General features: G+C 50.0%; 1 protein-coding gene across 2 annotated transcripts in view; it reads left to right on the top strand.

Annotated features, from left to right (window-relative positions):
- Nucleotides 1–21,042, top strand: part of LOC126537012 (uncharacterized) — a 157,349-nt gene that overhangs the window by 95,175 nt on the left and 41,132 nt on the right. For both annotated transcript variants that reach the window (XM_050184110.3, XM_072287803.1), the window contains exon 6: nt 13,043–13,248. In XM_050184110.3, coding sequence (XP_050040067.1) covers nt 13,043–13,248 — 206 coding nt within the window. The remainder of the gene's footprint in view (nt 1–13,042; nt 13,249–21,042) is intronic.

Below are 21,042 nucleotides of genomic sequence, written 5' to 3'. Positions count from 1 at the left end.
TGCAAGCATGTGGCGGGATGTCGGCACTCGATAATAGAGCGTGCGATGTAGTTGTCGTCGCAGTTGCACCAAGGACTCTGTTGTGCGAAGCTGTAATCGCTATCGCTGTGTTGCGCGCGTTTCACGCACCTTTCCGGAGCATCGTCATTGCCTTTATATATATATATATATATATATATAGTCGTCGATAAAGCCACTCACGCATGCTTAGAATGAGGAACTTGTCTAGTCTGGAATCTTGTTAAACTTGTCCGGTGATGTGGGGACGTAAAAATGGCGACGGGATGTAATGCATTTCCGAGTCATTTTCGGCGCGTCGATTTTATGCCGCGCAGTGACAGCACTGTTAAGATGGCCGTAAATTCGTAGTGTGACGTCACGAGGATGCGTTGGCACTGCCGTCATATTCAGTGCAAAAAGAGAGAGAAAGAAAAAAAAAAGAGCGACGTTTTCTTGTTTAACTTTATCGACGTAAAATTTCCCGGAAAATAGGTTAATAGATGAGGCCAAGTTTGCAAAAGTTAGTTTGCAAATATTGTTCGAAGCGGTGAACAATGAACAAGAGAAGGGTCAGCACCGTCATATGTCGTCTGCTTGTTTGAGTGATCTCTTTGTAGAATGGAAATGTTGCTAACAAATACTGTCGCTTGCGCTATTTCTGCATCTACTATGCCCATTTATTTATGAACCTGTACATTGTCTATTGTTGAGGGGACCCCATCACACGCGTTTCAGCTATGATATATCATGGTAGTATACGCCATGGTATACCATGATATACCGTAGTAGCATATATACCAGGGTTGTTTTCGCGTGAAATCATATTGGTGCTAGGATCTAATACGAATGTTCCAGAAATGCGTATTTCGAATATCGCGTGGGATGACGAACATTTCTTTTTTCTTGTAAAAGTATAAAAAGAAACTCAGACAACATGTAGTAGCTAAAGAGAAAAAAAGGAATGGGGGGAGGCAGTCTGACACGTTTTTTTCACTACAGACAATTCCGTTGGCGGTTCATGCAACTGGGCAACCACAAAAGTAAAAAAAGTCATTGCAGTTCCTGGTTCACTCGTAACGGGCACTCGTATCGGCCGACAGACCATATGCGTAGACCTTTTACAACGGCAGGCAAGCTTCGTATTAGGCCCCATACAGTCAACTATGAACTGAATATTCGAAGAAATCGAATGTCAAATGCTTGAATCAAATACTCCGTGCAGAAGTATTTGATTTGCATGACGTTTGTACGTGCCCAGGAACATTTCTGTTTTGTGAACTGCGAGGTACGTTTGTTCCGTATACGTGCACCTCAGACCCAATGGCTGATATTACTGTTCTTAATTAATTGGATTTTGGAGGTTTATTTGGAGATACCACGATCTGATTATAATACGCTGCTGCTTGGTGGACTCCGGATTAATTTTGACCGCCTGGGGTTCATTAACGTGCACCTGAATAAATCTAAGTAGACGAGCATTTCTGGTAATACTGACACTACTGTATTTTTTTCTAATCGTTGCTTCGTTACTTCCTTCCATCATCTTAATCCTTCTGAGCGCAATGATCACTTCAGAGAGGAGAGGTAGCCGGCGCCATCTACAGGCAGCATCACCTTCTATGTACAGCTAATGAAAAGAAAAGGAAAGAAAAAATATATATCTCGCAGCTGCTATTCTCTTTCTTTTTCTTTCTTTTTTCTTTAAAAAAGAAAGCTTTGAGAAAGTGTCTTTCGAAGGTTCAACTGGAGGGGGGACGTGAGGAAACTGAGAAAGGGGGCGGGGCCTCGCGGGGCCACCCGGCTGCGCGCGCGCTAAATCTGAAAAAACGCACGCTCTCCGCGGTGTCTGCAGCGGCAGCAGCACGGTCACTGCATGCAGGGTTCCAACAGGTTGCTAGCGGCCGGAGATGGTGGTCTCGAAAGAGTGAGAGGGGCCACGGAGCGGTAGTTGGAGGTACAAGGGAAGGGAGGGGGGGGGGGGGGGGGGGAGTATATTCTGGCGTGTATTCTGACGGACGTTTTCCGCGCGGAATTCGAAAGCGCCGCGACACGCACAAAAAGAACAAGATGATGATGAAGAAGAACTGGGCAGGGAAAGAGCAGCGGCAACAGAAACAACGAAAGCAGGAAGAGGAGCTGCTGCGCCCGATGCGCCGCGGCACTGGAGGAGGAGGAGGGGGGGGGGAGGGGGGGGGGGGGGGGACGACTGCACGCGCTTGGGGCGGCTGACAGGGCACCTAATGGGCGCTGACGCGCTCGTGACCAGCGGCGTGTCGCCGCCTGGCCGGGCTGCGCGCTCTTGCCATAGCGTGCGCCGGACTCTGAGCGCCGCGGGGCACTGAGCCCCGCAAGCGGCCGCCGCCGTCGCGACAGTTGCGTGCAGCGGCCTTGCCAGGGCGACGGGGCTCGTCACATTGCTTGGCGGGCGGAAGTGGCCCGTGCGCTCCCGTTGGCACCTTGACGCCGGTGATGGTAGCACCATGACGCTCATGCTTCGAGGCAATCGGGGCTGGAATTTCACGAAACGTTCTCTTATATCAGTAAGGAGGGCTTTCCACTTTTCAAACCCTGCCCTTTACATCACACGAGACAGCTGTCGAGGCTTGTGGTCCAAAGGTAAATCGATAAAAGCACTACGGCACAGCTCGAGACGACGAATCGACGTGATAACGAGACGGTGGCAGTAGCCGCGAGGGTCAGTAATTCCGTGATTTGTGTGCTATGTTGTGAATCGGGTCGAGAGAATCGTCCGTATCCGACGGACCTTTATTTGCTGCGGGCTATGACTGTCCCCCCCCCCCTCCCCTACTGGTTTTGAAGCCGGTGCGCTAGAGGCAAGAGCCCCCCCCCCCCCCCCCTCGTTTTGTTCGTTCGATCGTTTTGTTCTGTAGCACTTGCTGGTACTGCGAGGATCAAAAGGGTGAGGATGATAGTCCCTCTCAGGAGCTACGGAATGCCGGAAGAATCTCGACGCGAGCTGCTCGGTGCGGCGACGATCTATTTCGAAACTTCACAAATACTGCTCTGTCTGGAGCCGTCAGAGAGGTCACCGGAAGAAGCCCTTCTAAATAATATAAATTGTCACAAGCGGTCAAAACGGTATCCAAAACGTTGGTTTGGACACTGCGCCACGTCTGCTCGCCATGCCGAGATAGCTCACATCGTAGCGTCTGAAAAGGCACTCTATAAGCAAGAGCACTCTAATGGTGTCATGAATAACTATAAACGCGCCAGCGTAACCTAATCTCGCGGTGTAAGCGGTTCTTGTGCCCACATTGTTGATACCTTCTGCAAACTAGCAGGCGTACGTACCTCGCTACAGATTAGATCTGATTTGCCTCGCCCTAATGCGAGTGGGCGTTTTTTTCGCGTAAGCCTCAACGCAGGCGAGGCCGCAGCTATACGTCTATTATACGGATTGAGCAGAGGGCATTAATCTGGTGCACATCTTTACCCCGTCAGCGCGCTCGAGCATGGGTATTATGGAGAGTGCAATTAAAGACAAGCTGCTGTTCACCAAGAAAAATAAAAGTAGCGCGCTTTCTAAAACAGACGGCGCTCCCCGCGAAGCGCCGTCAGAACTGCATTGTACTTTGTGGCGCTGCTATATCCGCTGGAACCTCGACGGCGTATCTATAGAAGTCGCTCCCGGTCATGCCACGAGTATACCGACGCTGTCCCCGCACTGTGGTCAGCTACAGAGAACGGGTAGGCTCATGTATATTTACTTTTTTTATTGTTCGCCAGCAGTCTTTTGGAGACGCACTCGTCGTCTCTGTTGCCTCGTCGTCATCGTCGTTGTTGTTGTTCTCCGACCGTAAGTGATGAATATATAGAGACGTGATGTATGTTCCGTAGGCGCTACCGATGGTTAAGTGGGCTCAACAGCTAACATTCGTGGACTACGGATTGTCGAAAGTAAAGTGCTCAAGTAATCGGCAAGCATGTATAATAGCGAGATCTACACACAATAATAAATAAATAAATAAATAAATAAATAAATTCACGCATTTTAATTGACCGCTTGACCTTCCTTAGTTGTGGGCGCGCGCATGAGTTATCAAAGGGGCGTCGTACGTCCTACCTCCACCCTTTTCCCTGAAGCACGCCGAGTGGGGCGCTTTCGTCCAGCTATAGGGAAACGATGGAGCACGTTTTATTAGAATGTGGAGATATCTGACCAGCGGCCGACTTAGGCACCTCTCGCCTTCTTGAAGCCCTTGGGTTCAGCGTGAGCAGGGGGGAAAGTAAACGTGTCCGCAGTAGAGACTAGTAAGAGGCAATTGGCAGATTGGTGGAAGAAAAGTACGGAAACGACAAACTACGGAGGCTTACAAAAACAAAGTTCCCAATAGTGTTTAGAAAGTTTGGTTATGGGAATTATTTGTGCATTTTTATCTTTTCTTGTTTTTCTTTTTTGACATAGGTAGGGCATTAGGCAAGAGCCTGGTGGCGCAACCCACCACCCCGTTCCAAAGGGGACGCTCATAGCATCCATCCATCCATCCATCCATCCATCCATCCATCCATCCATCCATCCATCCATCCATCCATCCGTCCGTCCCACATACCGTGGAGTACAAATAGCTCTGTGAAATACAAGTAATTTGGAAAAGCTTCATACGGGCCTTGGTGAATGTATAACAGCGCCGAATAGTTACACAGGCTTTGCTTTCCTTAATGTTATGATTTGGTGACTCATAGTGACTCGTCGGGGGGTGTGACGGCTGTGCAGCTATATAGTACGCAAGAGACCATGAAGTGGAAAAAAGACTAGAAAGGGCAGCGAAGTGGGGACTAGACGAGCATCCAATAAGTTACCCTAGCTGCACTGGGAGTAATGTAAAGGGGGATACGGAAAAAGAGGAAGAGAGTGATCACTACGTTTACGTAGGAGGACGCACAGGTCAACTTAAATACGGTCAATCACTCGGGCCGGTGCTCTTCAAAAACTGCGCCAGTGCGCGGACGACTTCTTGACTCAGCGGCGGACGTCCATAAGTCCCAGTGTTTTGCTCCGATAATCTGAGAGCGAGGCGTTGGTAGTTGCGTGGACACCATCGAACACTTGCTGTGGAGCTGCCCTCGCGGCCGATAAAGCGCCGAGAAGAGGGGGCAGCACTGCGGAAACGTTTGGCGGCTCCCGTCACCGTGGGCGCTTCTTCACACATACTATATGTGAGCTGGGCAGGAAAGGAACATGCGCAGGTTATGCTGACTGGCAGTGTAATTAAATCAGCACAGTACGTGGATCGATACCCTGGCCCTGAATTGCCCTAGTGAATCGCGCATAGCGGTATACTAAGACCTATTTGCTCAGGCCCGTTCTACATTCTAGCTAACTTTGAGCATCCGTCCTTGTATTTAGCGCTAAGCGAGCTGCTGCGATATTGCTCGGGATGTGCCAAATAGTCTGCACTTGTTTATAGTTATTCCACCCAATGCATGCAACGTTTGTGCCCTTTGAGCCAGGGGAACCTTTATGTCTATGCGCGGAACCTTTCATGCGAAAAGAGATTTTAAAGCTTTCTTTGGCTCGTCTCCCCTACTTTGCGTGTACGGCTGTCTCGCCGAGTAAACTGGGCTGATATCAAAGGCAGTGTGATTAAGGGACTTGGAGGACCGATCTGCATACCATGTACACGGTTTGTGTGACCTCGCCAAGTTTTTAATCTGATTTGTAACGCGGGCCGGTCACGGAGGCAGTGCGACGTCGCGGCACTTAAGCGCCTTGCAGAATTAGCCAGTATATAGCTATATAGCGAGTAATCCGGCAGAGTATATCTCAGCAGGTCTACCGGGAAGCTTCCATTCGACTTTTGGTAGTCATCCGCCGACGTGTTTGTGCCTCTCTTTCTTCATTGTTTACAATGCTATTTCATGCTCCGGGTACGACGCATTCGGTGCTGTAAACGTTACCAGGCGCATCTGATATGAATGCAATCTGCGTGCACTTCTTCGCAGTACTATGTGCCGCGCCAGCGATGAGTCCCGGCCTTCCGCATGCAGGCGTGCACCACAACTACACCACCGGTCATATTGCTCCCCGCTACAAACGCCTAGAATAGCGAGGCGGCGTCGGCAGTTCTCGCGTCTCGTCCTCTCTTTTTCGCGGCGTGACACGACACCGGATCGTTGGGCGCACGGTGGTGACCTACCATTATACGCCAGCGAGCGAGAGACGCTCGGGCGGAACGGCGTGTGTGTTCACGTGCCGGCCCGCTTTCGCCAGGTTAGACCGGCTGCGGAGCTCCGCCGGCAAGCCCCGTCACGAATGCGGTTTCCGAAGACTAGTCGGCAAGCCCCGGGCTTGAGCAGGTTCCGGGGCGTGTGGACCTTTCTGCACCGGGGGGAGGGGCTTACGTTGCTGGGTGTGATCGCCTCCGCTGCACTTTTTCCCCTTTCTTTTTTTTTTGTTTTTTCGTGCCGTGGCAGCATTGTGAGGCGTCTATGTGGGTATGTAGGATGCACAGGCAATGGCATTTCCCAGGGCGGAGCCAACGCAGCATGCAGAAACATGCTTTCATCCTTCTACTGTAGCGGAGAGTGTTAAGTACTGAGCTTGGAAAAGTACCGGGTGTCGCGGAGGAATTGCACCGGCATATAGTCAACCTCGCACAAAACGGAAAGCGCCGCGTACCGTTCTGCGCAGTTGGGCCCATGCCCCCCTGTAACCTCTTTCTTCCGGTTTGCGAGCACTATCGACGTTCTCACTGGATCGACTCGACAGCCTGTTCGCACCTCGTTGACGGACTTAGCCGCCAGTGACTTCCCTCTGTGTCGACTCTCGCGGATTCTCGTCGCCGCTAGCTTTGCTGACGCGTTCTGCTTCTGTGTTATGGTGACAGATAACAGCAGATCATACTGTATTGTTTCCTTTTTTTCCCTCCCCGTTCTGTCACGTGGCTGTTGTAGTGCGCCCCGACAACTCTGTCCGCCGAAAACATCGGTTCTTTTCCTTGTATCTTGCAACTAAAGGGGGGGGGGGGGGGGGGGAACTGCGTCGTCAGCGATTGGTTCAACCGTTGCCTTCGTTGTCATTGTTGCTTTCGGTATCCCCTTTGCCGCCACTCGGCAGGATTGTTATTCTCCTCACGAGCCAAGTGCGCACTTGTTCCACCAATTTCGCGGTGCACCAATCGGTCCCCGGGCGCCTTCGGCGCATCGCACCGCTGTGCTTTCTTATTCCAGAGGTTTCGTTCGTGCAAGCGGCGTCCCGCGCCCTGATTGGATCGACGAAGCCGCGCTCGCTCGGGCCTACGCTGCACGCAACTATCTCGGCGCCGGACTGGTCTTCTCCCTCCCTTCCACCCCCCTTCGCACGCGACCCTCTGAGAGCGCAACCTCGGCGTGGCAAGAATCGGGGTCGCCCTCGGCGGATCCTCGCGCGCGCTTCTTTCTCCGCCGCCGCCGCTTTCGCTGCCGCCGCTGTGCGCTCCCCTCACCTCTCTCTCACTTCGCAACATCCTAGCGAGGATGAAGAGGAGGAGGAGGAACCGCTCTGCTTCGTCCTCTGCGCTGCTGAGGGTGCACGCGCCCGTCGCACTTAATCGGGGCGCAATCGAGAGAGCGCTCTTGCGGCTCCCACTGAACGTACTGTACGACACACGTCGATAGAATCAAAACAAACAGGTGTTACATTTTTTTTTCTGTTTTCTTCCTAGCGCATCGACAGAATTGATCTTGGAACAGGAGGCAGGGAGAGCGGTTTCTTAACCTATGTATCTATTAGACCTGGTAGGCGTGTGTATGGAACAGCATTCGTCCCTAAATGTACTGAGGCGGAGGTTAAGTATGCATTGCCCGAGAGTAGAAATAATTTTACTAATTATTTGCGCGAAGAGCACTCGAGCTCCCTGTGAAAGGAAGAGAATAGGGGTGGGGTGGGGGGGGGGGGTGCACATTAGATCCAGTGCAATGCAAGCTCACTGCCGAAGAAGCCAGGAATTGGACTCTTCGACTTAGAGTTAGCCTTTTCATTGTACGGAGTGGTGGCATAGACTATGCCATATCTTTTTTCTCCCCTCAGTTCCGAGATGCAGCGATTGAGGCTCTCGACAGAGCGCTCTTGGTTTCAAATCAGCTGGCGCCGTCTTTTTCGCCTGAATCGAGCTCCGTAGCTAAGCGGCTACCACAAGGACCGTACTTAAGGCGTAGGCGCATTTCTATAGCGTTGTGTCGCCTCTAGACGTCGTCAAGCTTGTTTGCGCGGCATCCGAGCTGTCGCCCAGTGCTGTCAGTATTTACTACTGCGCTACTGAAAAAAACGGATGCCTGCTCAAATGCGCATTTTGGCCTTGATAGCAGCGAGGCCTTAGTGTTACGTCGAACAGATCTCCGAGATCGCGGATGCGTCTCGGAGATCGTACTATGTAAATGATCCCATAGATGCCCCGACGCCGCATCGCATGGCGTTGGAAATACGCCCCTGTTCGGACATAAATAGGCCGTATTTCGTTCCTCGGGGTTTCTGTTTGAATCGATGGCTGCGTGAAACACATTTCAATCAGCATTATAGTGCGCGGTCACCGCGCTGCATAAAATGTGCGCAGCGACGCGGAAGAATACGTCGGGAATCCGCTCCATACAGTCGCCACGGTTATACAATGAGGCGTCTTATACGACGTGCTACGCATCTGGAATATGGCTGTTCCACGAGTCTTGGAACCTGTCGGAAACTGATACGAACCTGTTGGAAACTTGTTTAATGCGTCGGATGCGGTTGTATGTGCAACAGGTAGTATATATGTCAGTTGGCAACGCGCAATCGCACCGAAGCAGGAGACGCACGGTGTGGTGCGCGGAGTCGGCCATCGAGAGACACGTGACTACACGATGCGGCGTCCGATATGCGACCTGCAAATCCGCGACCCACCTTGAAAAATTGAGCTGCTTCGACTTTCGGAACCTGACTGAACCTTACGCGAGCTGTAGAAAACTTGGTTGGAAATGCGGATGTGGGATGAGGCCGAATGTTATATCGTGTATATCTCGCCAAAACGTTCACGTCTCGCGCGCTCCCGCCTATTGGCGTCACGCTGGCCACGTGCCCGTGGCAGCTGCGGCTCTGTGCTGTAGCGCTCCTTGCTGTGGAGGTTGGTGGTGGCGGTGAAGGAAAGGGGGAGGGTGGAAGGTATCCGCCCGGCGTGGCAGGCAGGCTACAGCAACGGGCGTCTCCGCGCGCGCGCGCTGGCAGGGCGGAGGGGGCGTGCCCCGGCCAGCCGCCCTTGGCGGGGCGCGGCGCCTCATCCGGCGGCGGGCGAGCGTGCCGTCGCCGCCGAGCCTGCGTTTGCCGGGATTCTCTTGTCACCGCGCCTCCGCTTCTGCCGAGAGCGCGCGCGGAAACACGCCTGCGAAGAGCATCGCCATTTGCGGTGGCGTGTGCGCGCGGCGCTCGTGCGACGACCGCGTTTGCGCCGCTCGCGCTGCGTAAATGGGGAGCGCAGGTGACCACGTAATAAACGAGCGAACGGGGTTATCTTCGCAACACTGGTGCGGTCTCTTTGGAAGGGGCCAGCTGTAGCCCAAAGAAAATGCCGGCTCCCCAATACTTTCCCTAACAGCAGATTCAGTGATTGGCCCCTCTAGAAATAGGGGGGGGTCTGCGCCCACTGATGCCGACTTCCGCCTCCACCCATCCCTGCTCCTTTGCGTGAGATGCCGCGTGGGTAGCCTAACTACTCTCATCTCGTCGACCGCGTGCGCCATGTTGTCGTATAACGCAGACTTCCGAGCGCAGACATTTTCACTAGGTCTCGCCAGTGTGCATGACAGCGCTTATGACATGAACGCCCGATTTCCGCGATTTTTCTTTTGTAGTTAATAATCTGTCGTACTTCGTCCCTGAAGTGCGAGCAATGCGAACGACTTGCCGTGCCTCCCAAAGAGTTGTCCTGGAGCGGAGCAGAGGGAATTGAAACTGATATGGCTCTGCGATTCGCGGGCGAAAAAGTAGCTCGAAGTGTGAGTGCGTAAGGACCGGGCGCCGACTCTGCGAAATCATCGCAGTGACAGGTGCACCGCCCTCGTCTCGTGAGTTTTCTGTCTTTCGTTCTTTTCTTTCAGCTTGTTTTTCGTTTGTTTTTTTTCTCACTGATTCGGTCCGCTGCGGCCGAGGTGGGTGCTCGGCCATGCCAGCTCCATTTGCGCTGCTTGCTTCAGCGGTCGCCTCGTCTCTTTTTCTCGGCTGTGCATCCACGCGTACCCGCTTGGGGAGAATAAGAAAAAAGGAAATAGTGATGGGTAACCTGCCAAGAGCAGAGCTGCAGGCATGCGCGCGCTGGAGCGGCGGAACAGCTTTTGTTCGAGCCCATTGTGGAACATTAAAAAGAAAAAGGAAAAAGAAGAGGCGCGCGAGTCTTTGAAGAAGTATTGCTCGTACCAGCTAGGCTCTGCGGTGAATACTGCGCCAGGTACCGACCTGCATCGGGATGTGCGGGCCGGAGCCTCGGAGGGATTTATCGCTCAAACCCATCGACAAATCGACCAACAGAGTTTGACAACTTTCGCTGAGTTGGCCACTGATTAGCTCGATGGAGTATCGTCTTCGAAAACCCGCCGCTGCTGACATACACACAGAGACAGCAAATGGTTATTGGGCTATAGAAAGCTAGCTCAACGTTAACCTGCTATAGCTAGCGAATGGACATATCGACTTTGTGTAAAGGATAGACGACTACAAGACAGACGACTGTGCGTAATTGGGCAGACACGAATGACGCTGTCTCGGGCTTAAATTTAGTGCGTGGCCTCTGTTCTGGCTCCATGTGGACCGGGTGAGCGAACGATGTCTGCGAGTTACCACGTAGGTAACGATGTGACGTTTAAACCTGTTCCCTTTGTCAAGTCCAAGGTTCAAAGGTATGGCAAGCTGTTTCGATACAGGAGTTGTGGGTTCTCTCTCTCTGTCTCTCTCTCTCTCTCTCTCTCTCGAGGTAAGAATTCAAAACGAGAAAAGGCAGACGTTTCGAGCATTTTGACGGGCCGTCAAGCGAGGAGTGTGGCACGCGACAGCACTTTGTTATGTATAGGTGTCCTTCAACACCTACCCTATACGAGCATAGCTGCATAGCGTCACTGCACCACCGTTACGCAGGTGAAGCCTGCAGCGGCCACCTAAGGGCGCTGTTGTCCGCGGGTAGCGGCTAGACCGCTGTTGCACGGCCAAAAGCGGTGTTCACAACACATTTTACATTGCATACCTCACGCGACCTGTGCTTTGTCCCGCCTTAGTTCGCGCACGCGTTCTGTTGAGACGTCACGAATCACGGAACGTGCCGTGATCCTGCTTCGACGTTTCTTTCCCGTCTCACGTTCCACTTGCATTGAAGCATCCCTTTTGTTCTGTATGTATAGGGTGTACTAGCCAAAGTTAGCCACGGCGTTCAAAGAAAAAAGAAAACATTGAAAAAGCACGGTGCAAAATACAATTTTAATTCCGACGGTATTCGGTCGTCAGGCCTCTGGCGACCGAACACCGTAGGTCTTGTAATCGTATCTTGCACCATGATTTTCGTTTTTCTTTCTTTGAACGCTTTGGTTAACGTTAGCTGGGACACAGGCACATCTTCGCCGCTGCGTATCATGCTCACTCCTATTTTTTCGGTTTTTAGACGGCTTACACGTTTTGCACCTTGATGCAGAATACGTGGCTACTCTTGAGCTCTATATAGTGTCCCACGGTAGCGTATTCAGGATCAGCTCGACGTATGGAACTTGCTCGTACAGCTCTGCCGGCACGGGGCGCTGAATTCAGTTGCTGAGTCGCTGCCACGATGTTATAGTACTAGAGTGAAAGTTGGAACTGCCGTGTGCCTTTGGGAGTGTGCTTACTTGGTTTCCTTGTCGGGGCTGTCGTAACCTAGAACGTATGTGTATACAACCCTGATGTGTGTGTGTGTGTGTGTGTGTGTGTGTGTGTGTGTGTGTGTGTGTGTGTGTGTGTGTGTGTGTGTGTGTGTGTGTGTGTGTTAAATTCGAGCAGAACTTTAAAAAATCGCGCGGGGCACACAACACAATTTGGCGTGTTCAGCCAAATAATCTAGGGAGGCGGACATAACTTACACGACAAATTGACAAGCCCAGGTCGGTGATTAAAACGATTCGCTAATTAACTTCCTAATTTTATTATTAGGGCACACGTAGAAATTGCGAAATTGAAGGCGATCAGTGGTTAAGTCACGTTTGCTTAGAAAAAATCCCAAGACTATAGCACCACTTTTAAAAAACGTGCTACGATGGATACAGCTACCAGTTTGGTATCTTAACTGAAATGACAATTCATTTTTTTTAGCAGACTTCGGGGACGGATAGGTCGGAAGTCGTGGCCTGAGGATGTGCCGGGTGTTTCTGCAGAGAGCTTTAATAACTTTAAAAAATAATCTGTGGCAGATATATTGCGCAATTATAGTGCTCGAGCTGGTCCACTCGAAGAGGCGGATATTACCTGCACAAGAAATTGAGGTGCCTAAACTACTCATTGACGAAAATTCGCTAGTTAAGTTTTAACTAATTATCTTGCATCGCATATTGCAAACAGGTATTGGCATGTTTGGGCCGTCCAGCTCAAAAATTATAACTGCGCTATCTGTCACAGATGATTTTTTTAAAAGTTATACTGTCATCGCAGAAGCACCCGGTTAAACAGACATGGCGTCGCTGCTGTTCGGCTTCAATCTCGCAATTGGAATATGAGCCCTAAAATGAATAATTAAAGAAAGTAAGTTAGTGAATCTTCCTAATGAGCTACCAGAACATAGAGCTTTCTCATGAAGTTTATTCCCATCTCTGCCAGAAAGTTAAAAGTAAAAGCGGGTGATTAGGCGCCATTTGTCGCATTCCATTTTGAAAATTCTGCTCGATGTGCCATTGTGGCGAAACTGGGACAAGTCGTTCCGAAGTCCTTTGTGGCGCGAGGTCTCTAGGAATCGTCTCAATCCTACTTTCTCGTGGACTGTTTGCTTATCTGTGCTCTGGGTGTGTGCGGAAGGAATCTTTTCAAAGTGCGCAACGCTGAACGTCATGATTTTCTGTTCGGTCGCAGAGCGCTGCAGCAGCAGCAGCCGCCGTCGCAGGCACTGAGTAATGGCGCGGTGTCGTCGAGGCTGTGCTGGCCGCCGTCGTCCGCCGCGGTTTCCGCGGACTCGGACTCGCTGCGTCGCCGCAAGGTGCACAAGTGCGACTTCGAGGGCTGCCAGAAGGTCTACACCAAGAGCTCCCACCTCAAGGCGCACAAGCGCACGCACACAGGTATGTAATACGCCCGGGATGACGTACACGTGAGTTCGCTCCCTCTGTCTGCTACTGCCCGCTGCTCTCCTATGTGTATTGCACTCTACTATGCAGTGGAAGGCTTGCACGCGCCGAGTGTGTTGTCGTCGTCTTTATGGAAGGTCGATATATATTCCGGTTGGTTCCGTTGCCGAGACCAAGGGTGCGGGTCCGATTCTGGGCCTCGGCGCGAAGAAATGCAGAAGCGCCCGCGTGCTTACCTTTTTTAGACCTCGGGTCGTCAAAATTAAGTTAGAGCTATAGTCGTCCCCGACGGCATCTCTACTACGCAGTGGAGCACAGGCGTTGCACTGAGACGCCGAACAAAAGCACATTATCACTCACTCACTCACTCACTCACTCACTCACTCACTCACTCACTCACTCACTCACTCACTCACTCACTCACTCACTCACTCACTCACTCACTCACTCACTCACTCACTCACTCACTCACTCAATCAATCAATCAGTCGGTCGATCTGATTGTCAGTCACGTAAGTCACGGCAGTCACATCAGTCGATCAATCGATTGGTCGATCTGTCAGTCACGCTATTCGGTCGGTCGTTTGGCCACTCAGTCATGCCAGTCATATCAGTCGGTCACGTGACGTCAATCTGTCACGGCAGTCACATCAATCCCATCACAGCATACACATCAGACTTGCCCAACATGCAGTAATCCAACACATTAGTCAGTCGGTCGGTCGGTCGGTCGGTCGGTCGCATCAATCAGTCAGTCACTGTAGCCAGTAGCACCAGTCGCATCAGTCATGTCACGCCAGCCACATTACTCAATCAATCGGGCTGTTCGTCGGTCAGTCGTACTAGTCAGTCGGCCAGTCGGTTACACCAGTCGGTCGGTCGATCGGCTAGCCGATAGTCAGTCAATCATGCCAGTCCCATCAGTCAGACCATCTGGCAGCCACATCAGTCACTGAAGTCACGTCACATTCACGCCAGTCATGTCAATCAGTCACGCCAGTCACATTAGTCGGTCAATTGATGTTCCAATTGCAAAACGTACTTTCGGGGAAAATGATCAGACTAAACGTCGCTCGCGTCCTCCACTGAATAATATGGGCTGTCGACATGCGCACATGGCGTCACGGCTCAAAGCACGCAGTTCTTGTTATCTATCTGGGAGCTGGCCGTTGGCGATATGCTCGGTCACGGTCACAAGCTGCCTGCGCGTTTCCCTTCGCAATGTTCCCGGACTTTGCTCAATGGCTTCATTGCAGCGCTGACACTTTGAGAAGGCAGCGTATGCAGTAGTACATTGATAACCAGTATAGGTTTTGTGCAGGACGTCATTCGCTGGATTTTTGTTTCCGCGAGAAGCCGCGGGATCAGCGCGCCTTTTGGCAGTGAGTGAGCGCCTACCTCCATATAGCATTTCGATGGGCCTATACTAAAGCATAAGTTTATTAATTCCTGTTTCAGAGGCAGCCGAAGCAACGGCGATCTGCGTTGTATGGCTTTCCGTTTACATAAACGCCGGCGGCTATTCGCGATTCCAAGTAAACGCTCGCCACTTAGCGGCCGCGCCGAGAAACAGCCGATCCAGGTTCAGGCTTGAAGCCAAAGGGCGTCTACTATGACGACGTGCTCTGAATGTCTCGTATGTAGTTCTAAAATCGCCATGACGCCGCCGCGCATATGTAGTTCTAAAATCGCCATGACGCCGCCGCGCAAAAGCCCGAAAAATAAATAAATAAATAAATAAATAAATAAATAAATAAATAAATAAATAAATAAATAAATAAATAAATAAATAAACTACGGATGTTGAAAGACTTCTGTCGTGTACCATTCTGCGTGTGATCGCGTTGGAAAGACAGCAATGTACGATTTCATCTTTGCCTGAAAGAAGCAGGCGACGTGCCTCGGAGAGCGGATAAGAAACTCCCGAAATATATGAAAAGATGACTAGCACTATGCTGGTTTGTTCGAAACACTTCACTTGGGACGACTTCTTACTTCCCGGCGGCTATAGACCATTGCTTTCTTTTTATTTATTTCAAATATCTGGCTGGCGTTTCAAATCGCGGGGTGTACTTTGTTTAGGCAGGCCCTTTAATAATGGTGTGCACTTAAGTTTCATTTGCTTTTGTTAGTGTATAGATTTCTGCCCAGAATTAATGTTAACAATGTTTTAAGCAACAGGAATATTCTCGCTAATGTACTCGGCAGACATGGTAGCAGGAATGATACCTACCTCGGAAGATCTGAAGATGATCACGACACATGTTATGCCGTGAGACGACATATCGTTTTCATAGCCTACTTTACTTTGGCGGTGCAAGCAGGTGTTGTTTTCTCATTCGACGCGATGGGCACGAGTTATCAGTTTATTTGCTCGCAAGGAAGTTAGAAGCAACTGCAAACCGCGCTCGTTCCAGCTTTGGAGCGTACTGCCTACGCACAGCTCCGCTAGTTTGCTTTCCAATGCTGGGAACACAGCTGAATTCAGTTTCAGCTGGTTCAGTTCGTTTCCAAGTCGTGCATTTACACTGATACAAGTGACTTTGCCCAAAAGAAAGCCCTCGCTAAATTTTGGAAACCTGCTTAAAGAAACCTCACTTGGTCGTATTGGTTGTTCACTTCTCACGTTTCGTCGGGGTTTGAGAAATCCCGTAGGCGGCGGTGTGTGCTCTGTTCCCAAGAGAACAAGCGCCACTCATCGAACGCAGACGACCTTATCACACGCATGAGCTTACTATAAAAAGAAAGCTGCACCCCGACTCACAAATGGAACTTTCATTTGTTTTTATCCCAAGACAAACTGGCTATAGGTAACTTAGCAGTTTTTAGCCTCGTTCTATCAGTGCAGAATGTGCGTATTTAACTTCTGAAAGCACGACATACATTAATATATTGTGAGATGTATGTGGTATACGACAACAGGAGTTTCAGTGCGGAGTTATGAAGGTCGAAAACAGTCATGTATCGTACCTGTACCAGTGGAGCAACGTCGCGAACAGGTGCTCGCACCTTTCGAAGAGGCTCGCTAGGCACTAACATTTCCCCTTTTTAACCTCCGGCTCTCTTGAAAGGCTCTTTGTCTTTAAACAAATCTGCTCGCTGGGCAGGCCGGACGTTTGCACGTACAGCACAACTATTTCCGCGGATGCGTCGCTGAAATCCTTGAGACCAGTCTAAATGAGGTGATCGACAACAAGGGCCCTTTCCGTTTCGACGAAACACCTGGATTCGACGCCACAAACGAGAAATGTGAGCAAGATATTAAGCGAAAGAGCCGCCGTAAAACCTGTATGGTGTAGCCACCTTTGCTTACTTGGGAGAGCGTTGCGAGCACAGGTTATAACGGATTCTGGAGTTGCCAATATCTTTGTCATTGCTTTTTTTTTTCTCTCTCCTACACGGAAATGGGACTGGCTCCGCGCTACCGACTTAGCAATCATCAATCGCCATGGTTGGGCTAATCTTTGTCCTTTTGTTTTGTTTCGATTCTGCGTAATAGCAATCGCTATTACGAGCTGTCCACGAGGGCACAGCTTTCATTGATCGGTCCATCGACTGGCCGACTGGCTTGTTGTGGCTTAGCCGCGCCATGAGAGATGAGGCTGCACTTGCTGTAGCAGCAATAAATCACACCGGCTTCTTTCCTTATGCGCTCTTCATTAACCCTCGTTATGGACGCAGGTATAGAAGAGACGAAATCCAGGCGAGTGTGTAGAAGATCGGGATGCTAATTGCAGTATGAGATTGGTGGTGATCCATTCTCCGCATATAGCACGTTTCAGAGGAAGCAAGGGAGCCGCTTCGGGTATTTCATCTCAATAAGCGAGGCGTAAGCGTGCATTTCTTTTCAGGTGCCGCGATGGCCACATATATTAACCAAAATGCCTTCGCCCATGATGATAGCTATGGCAGACGCGGAAGAGTTGACGGTCGCGCACCTCCCGCACCGGCCGGCGCACACGGCTTGTGACCTCTGGGCGAGCAGTATTTAATCGCGCGAGTAACGCACGCACGAAGCCAGAACTGGAGCTGAGCCGCACACGAGTGCGTTACTTGTGATGTGCTGAATCAACCGCGCGTGGATGGCGTGTGTACTTGCTTTCTGCGGTGCACTGTGACCCTCTTCTGGTTCCAGCCTGAGGTGACGGTGATTGCGCTGTGGCCGCGGCCCGTGTACGCAGTGTGTAGTATATATAATAATGTGAGATGATTTGCATGCAATAACCCCATTTGCACTGCAAGTATACCCCGCAGCATGAAGCTATATTAAGGGCTGCATTGTTTGGAACCTGCGTGATACACTCCTCCTCCTCCACGTCATCTTTAGCGGGCGAGTGAGTTAACTGCAGGCGGGCCTAACTCATCTTTCTGCGCCAACTATACTGCGAAGTAGGTTGCATCGCGCGTTCAAGAGCGGAATGTTGCAGCTTACCGAAAGGCGCACAAGAGAGAAAGCTCTTCGGATGGAAAAAATGGCTAAGTGGTATAATGGCGCTCCGTTGCTATATAAGTGCGAGGTTGCGCTTTTGATTTCTGGCCACGGAGGTAGCATTCTGATGAATGTGTGATGCGAGAGCCTCCGTTTCAGGCGAGACTTCAGCGAACCCTGGATACTGGATGTTTAAACCCTGGGTACTGAAAATTAATCCGGAGGCCTCTTTCGTGTGGCGACGCCAGTGATAGTCCCAGGTTTGGGTTTGGACCATTAGGCCATTCTATCGACCTCGCAGAACAACAACTTGTTGGTTGGCATGCTGTGAATCATCACTGGTTCGTTCGACCTGATGGCGGCATCCGCATCTCGTCAGTTTCCGTAAACGGCCATCACAGAAAATTGCACGTTCCGGGTCATCCTCCCAGGCGCTCTTGTCGATCACCACCTGGACGAGGGTATACGTATACATAATGCGGCCGTAACCAGCCACCACTGATCGGACAGTTCTATAACGACACTCGTTATTGTTCATTCCCCTTCTTTCTTCTCACAAAACTCTCGCACGCCTAGCAGAGCACCAGTCCGCGGACTGCTGCAGGCGGACGCAACGCAACACTTGCCTGATCGATGGATCATTGTTATTAGTGGCGGTGGCTATACATCGCGGCTGCTGCTGCTTCGCCTAACGAATCGCCGTCGCTGTTTACCCAGAACCCTGTCAGCTCTTCGCCCTGTTAGGGAGCCATTACTCGGCCAAAAACTGGCGGGGCTGCGCCCGCCAACGAGCTCCAATGGCTCCCTCCCTCCCTCGCTGCATGCATAGCGCCTCTAATCGAGTACATATACGGCCGCCGTTCCTGCGACCCGGTCGACGGAGTGGAAAGGGGGGGGTAAGCGTTATAGTGCCCTGGTCGTTCGAACGCTTAGGGCCCGAAAGCGTTAGGTTCACCCAAATAGACGCTAAATAATGGTTTGGCTTGGCTCCGTATATTATTTTTAAATAGGTGGCGCTAAAGCGATGAACGCGAATCGGTGCTTCCGTTCTGCCCGTGCGGTATGGTGCGGTCTTCGCTTGTGTCCGTGGCTGTGGAGAAGTGATTGTAGCTGTTTGATGTCGTTAAATGTGAGAGCTTGTGGCGAAGTCATTGAGTATGGCCGTAGTAGTTCTGCCCATGTAGTGTTTTGCGGACTTCACCTGTGCCTGTGACTGATCGTGTTGCCCAATAGCTTTGTGGAAAGCGACGTGGTTTGTGTGGATGTCATCGCAGCGTTTGCCAGCTCCTGGGTGGCCCCTGTGCCAGTTATTGATGGCGTTGCGCAGAAGCTTTGTGGAAGTTGATGTACCTTGTGTGGATTTCGTTGGCGCCTATGACTGCCTTAATTATAGGTGGTCACACTGCCTTTTGAAGCGCGTCCGAGCGCGAGAAACTTCACCGAATTTTTTGTAAACAACGTGGACGTCTCGAAATGTTAACTAGAAATCAACCAGCAGCAACCAAGTCTGTATTTTGTGGTTTTTCGAGCTTATGCTCATGCGAGCAGCAGAAGGACAAAAGATCCGTTACATAATGTCAGTTCCATAAAATTAGCTTTGCCGCAATACAGTCATGTTATGCGGTGAAGCATACGTAATGTATTGCGGTAAAGTATATGAAAAAGTAGGCAGGGACCACTGCGTTATTATGATCATGGCCGTGCGCGAACAAGGAAGAATCACAGTCGAAGCGCATGGCACAAACCTTGCCAATGCTTCAATTGGAAAAAGAAAGAAAACGAATTGGAGTGGGTGATGCCAAAAACAAAGCCTTGACTTTTGTATTATCAAAGCAGTTCCGAGAATAGTCAATCATATTCCAAGCTCCTGCATTATTTATGATTGTTTAAAGTATATGCATATATTGTGCACCAGCCTTAGCACCAATTCTAATGTACTTTAATGATGTAAGTTTAATAACACGTGGCAAATATATAATTTGTGCTGTATGGTGTTGTGCTGTTTATAAACTGCTGCTTTCATGTGGTAATGTGTACATCAATGGCTGGAAGAGTTGATGCATCCTCCTTATAGAACTCATTGAAACCACCTGTCAAGCCATCATTGTTCTTGCGGTTGTACAGCATATTTCACAAACATTGGGATAGTTATATAGAACGAGTAGCTGAGGCTTAACATATCCACATGCATGCACAGGAGTGCGGGAGTCGACCATCTATCTCTCTAACTCAGGTTGAATGTGCATACTTGAGTAACATGTAACACTTGTTGGGTGTCAGGTTTCTTTTATTGTTAGCCTAGTTTGTGTTTTTTCTCCCATTTGTAGGTTTTAGTGTGTGTTGCTGTGTATGTATATAATTGCTTCCAGAGTGGCCTTCTTGTTGCTAATAAATTTAGAGAAGGCAGCGTTCTTCATTTTGTGCATCAGACAGCAAGTGAGCATGTTTCAAAGGATGTTGGATTTTGTTGCCATAAGCAACAAAAAGGCATAAGCATATAGACTGCTTGCTGGAGGTACTCTTTATAGCATTAAGGATATTATCATGCTGATAACTCTGTGCACAATAACTATAAAGATCACATCATGTCTGACATGTCTTCTTGCCACCATGAAATCTTGTCAGATGCACAACACGGGACATACACCACAGATCTTGGCCAGCCATTCTCATTTGTCGTCTCGACCTCCTACCACTGAGCAGACTGGTCCAAGAGACAAAACATGCAACTTTTATCTGATTAAATGTAGTGCATGTTGCACAAAATTAGATGTCAGGTGTTATTGTTGACACAGATACATATCTGTGAGCCTCATAAACTAATGTCAAAAGAAAGAGAGTAATACCCATGAAATGCACTCTTGGTAGCATGGCAGGACCATTCTCTTGCAGAGTTAAATAACAACCATGCAGCAGTATCATGATATCAAGCTGAACAATAATTCACTCCAAGAATAGGTTTCTTCATGCAACATTGCACTGATAGTCTTGAAATACAATACCCATTGCTAACAGAAGGCCTTCCAAATTATGCATGACAGGAGGGCATATTTTAGGAAGCAAGAATGAAAACGGAGCCGGTTAACTATGAAAGTTGTGAATGCAACTCTGCAGAAGTTAGAAAAATGAACCAAATGGAATAGTTTAAAAGTAAGGGGTTTTGAGACAAAAGGCCGTTTTATTCCATGCCAGAAAAGCAAGCATAGGTTGAAATGCTTTCCACATACATACCTTCAAGGTGCATGTACAGGGTCTGTCCTGAGAGTAGTGTCAGTAAGGCGATTAAAAATCATTTATTGAATTTGTTGTTACAAAAAGTTTAAAAATCTTCAAAATACTCTCCTTTTGCGTCAATACAT

Source organism: Dermacentor andersoni, chromosome 4, assembly GCF_023375885.2.
Source record: "Dermacentor andersoni chromosome 4, qqDerAnde1_hic_scaffold, whole genome shotgun sequence".
Classification (NCBI taxonomy): domain Eukaryota; kingdom Metazoa; phylum Arthropoda; class Arachnida; order Ixodida; family Ixodidae; genus Dermacentor; species Dermacentor andersoni.
This window is presented reverse-complemented; position numbering and strand designations above follow the sequence as displayed.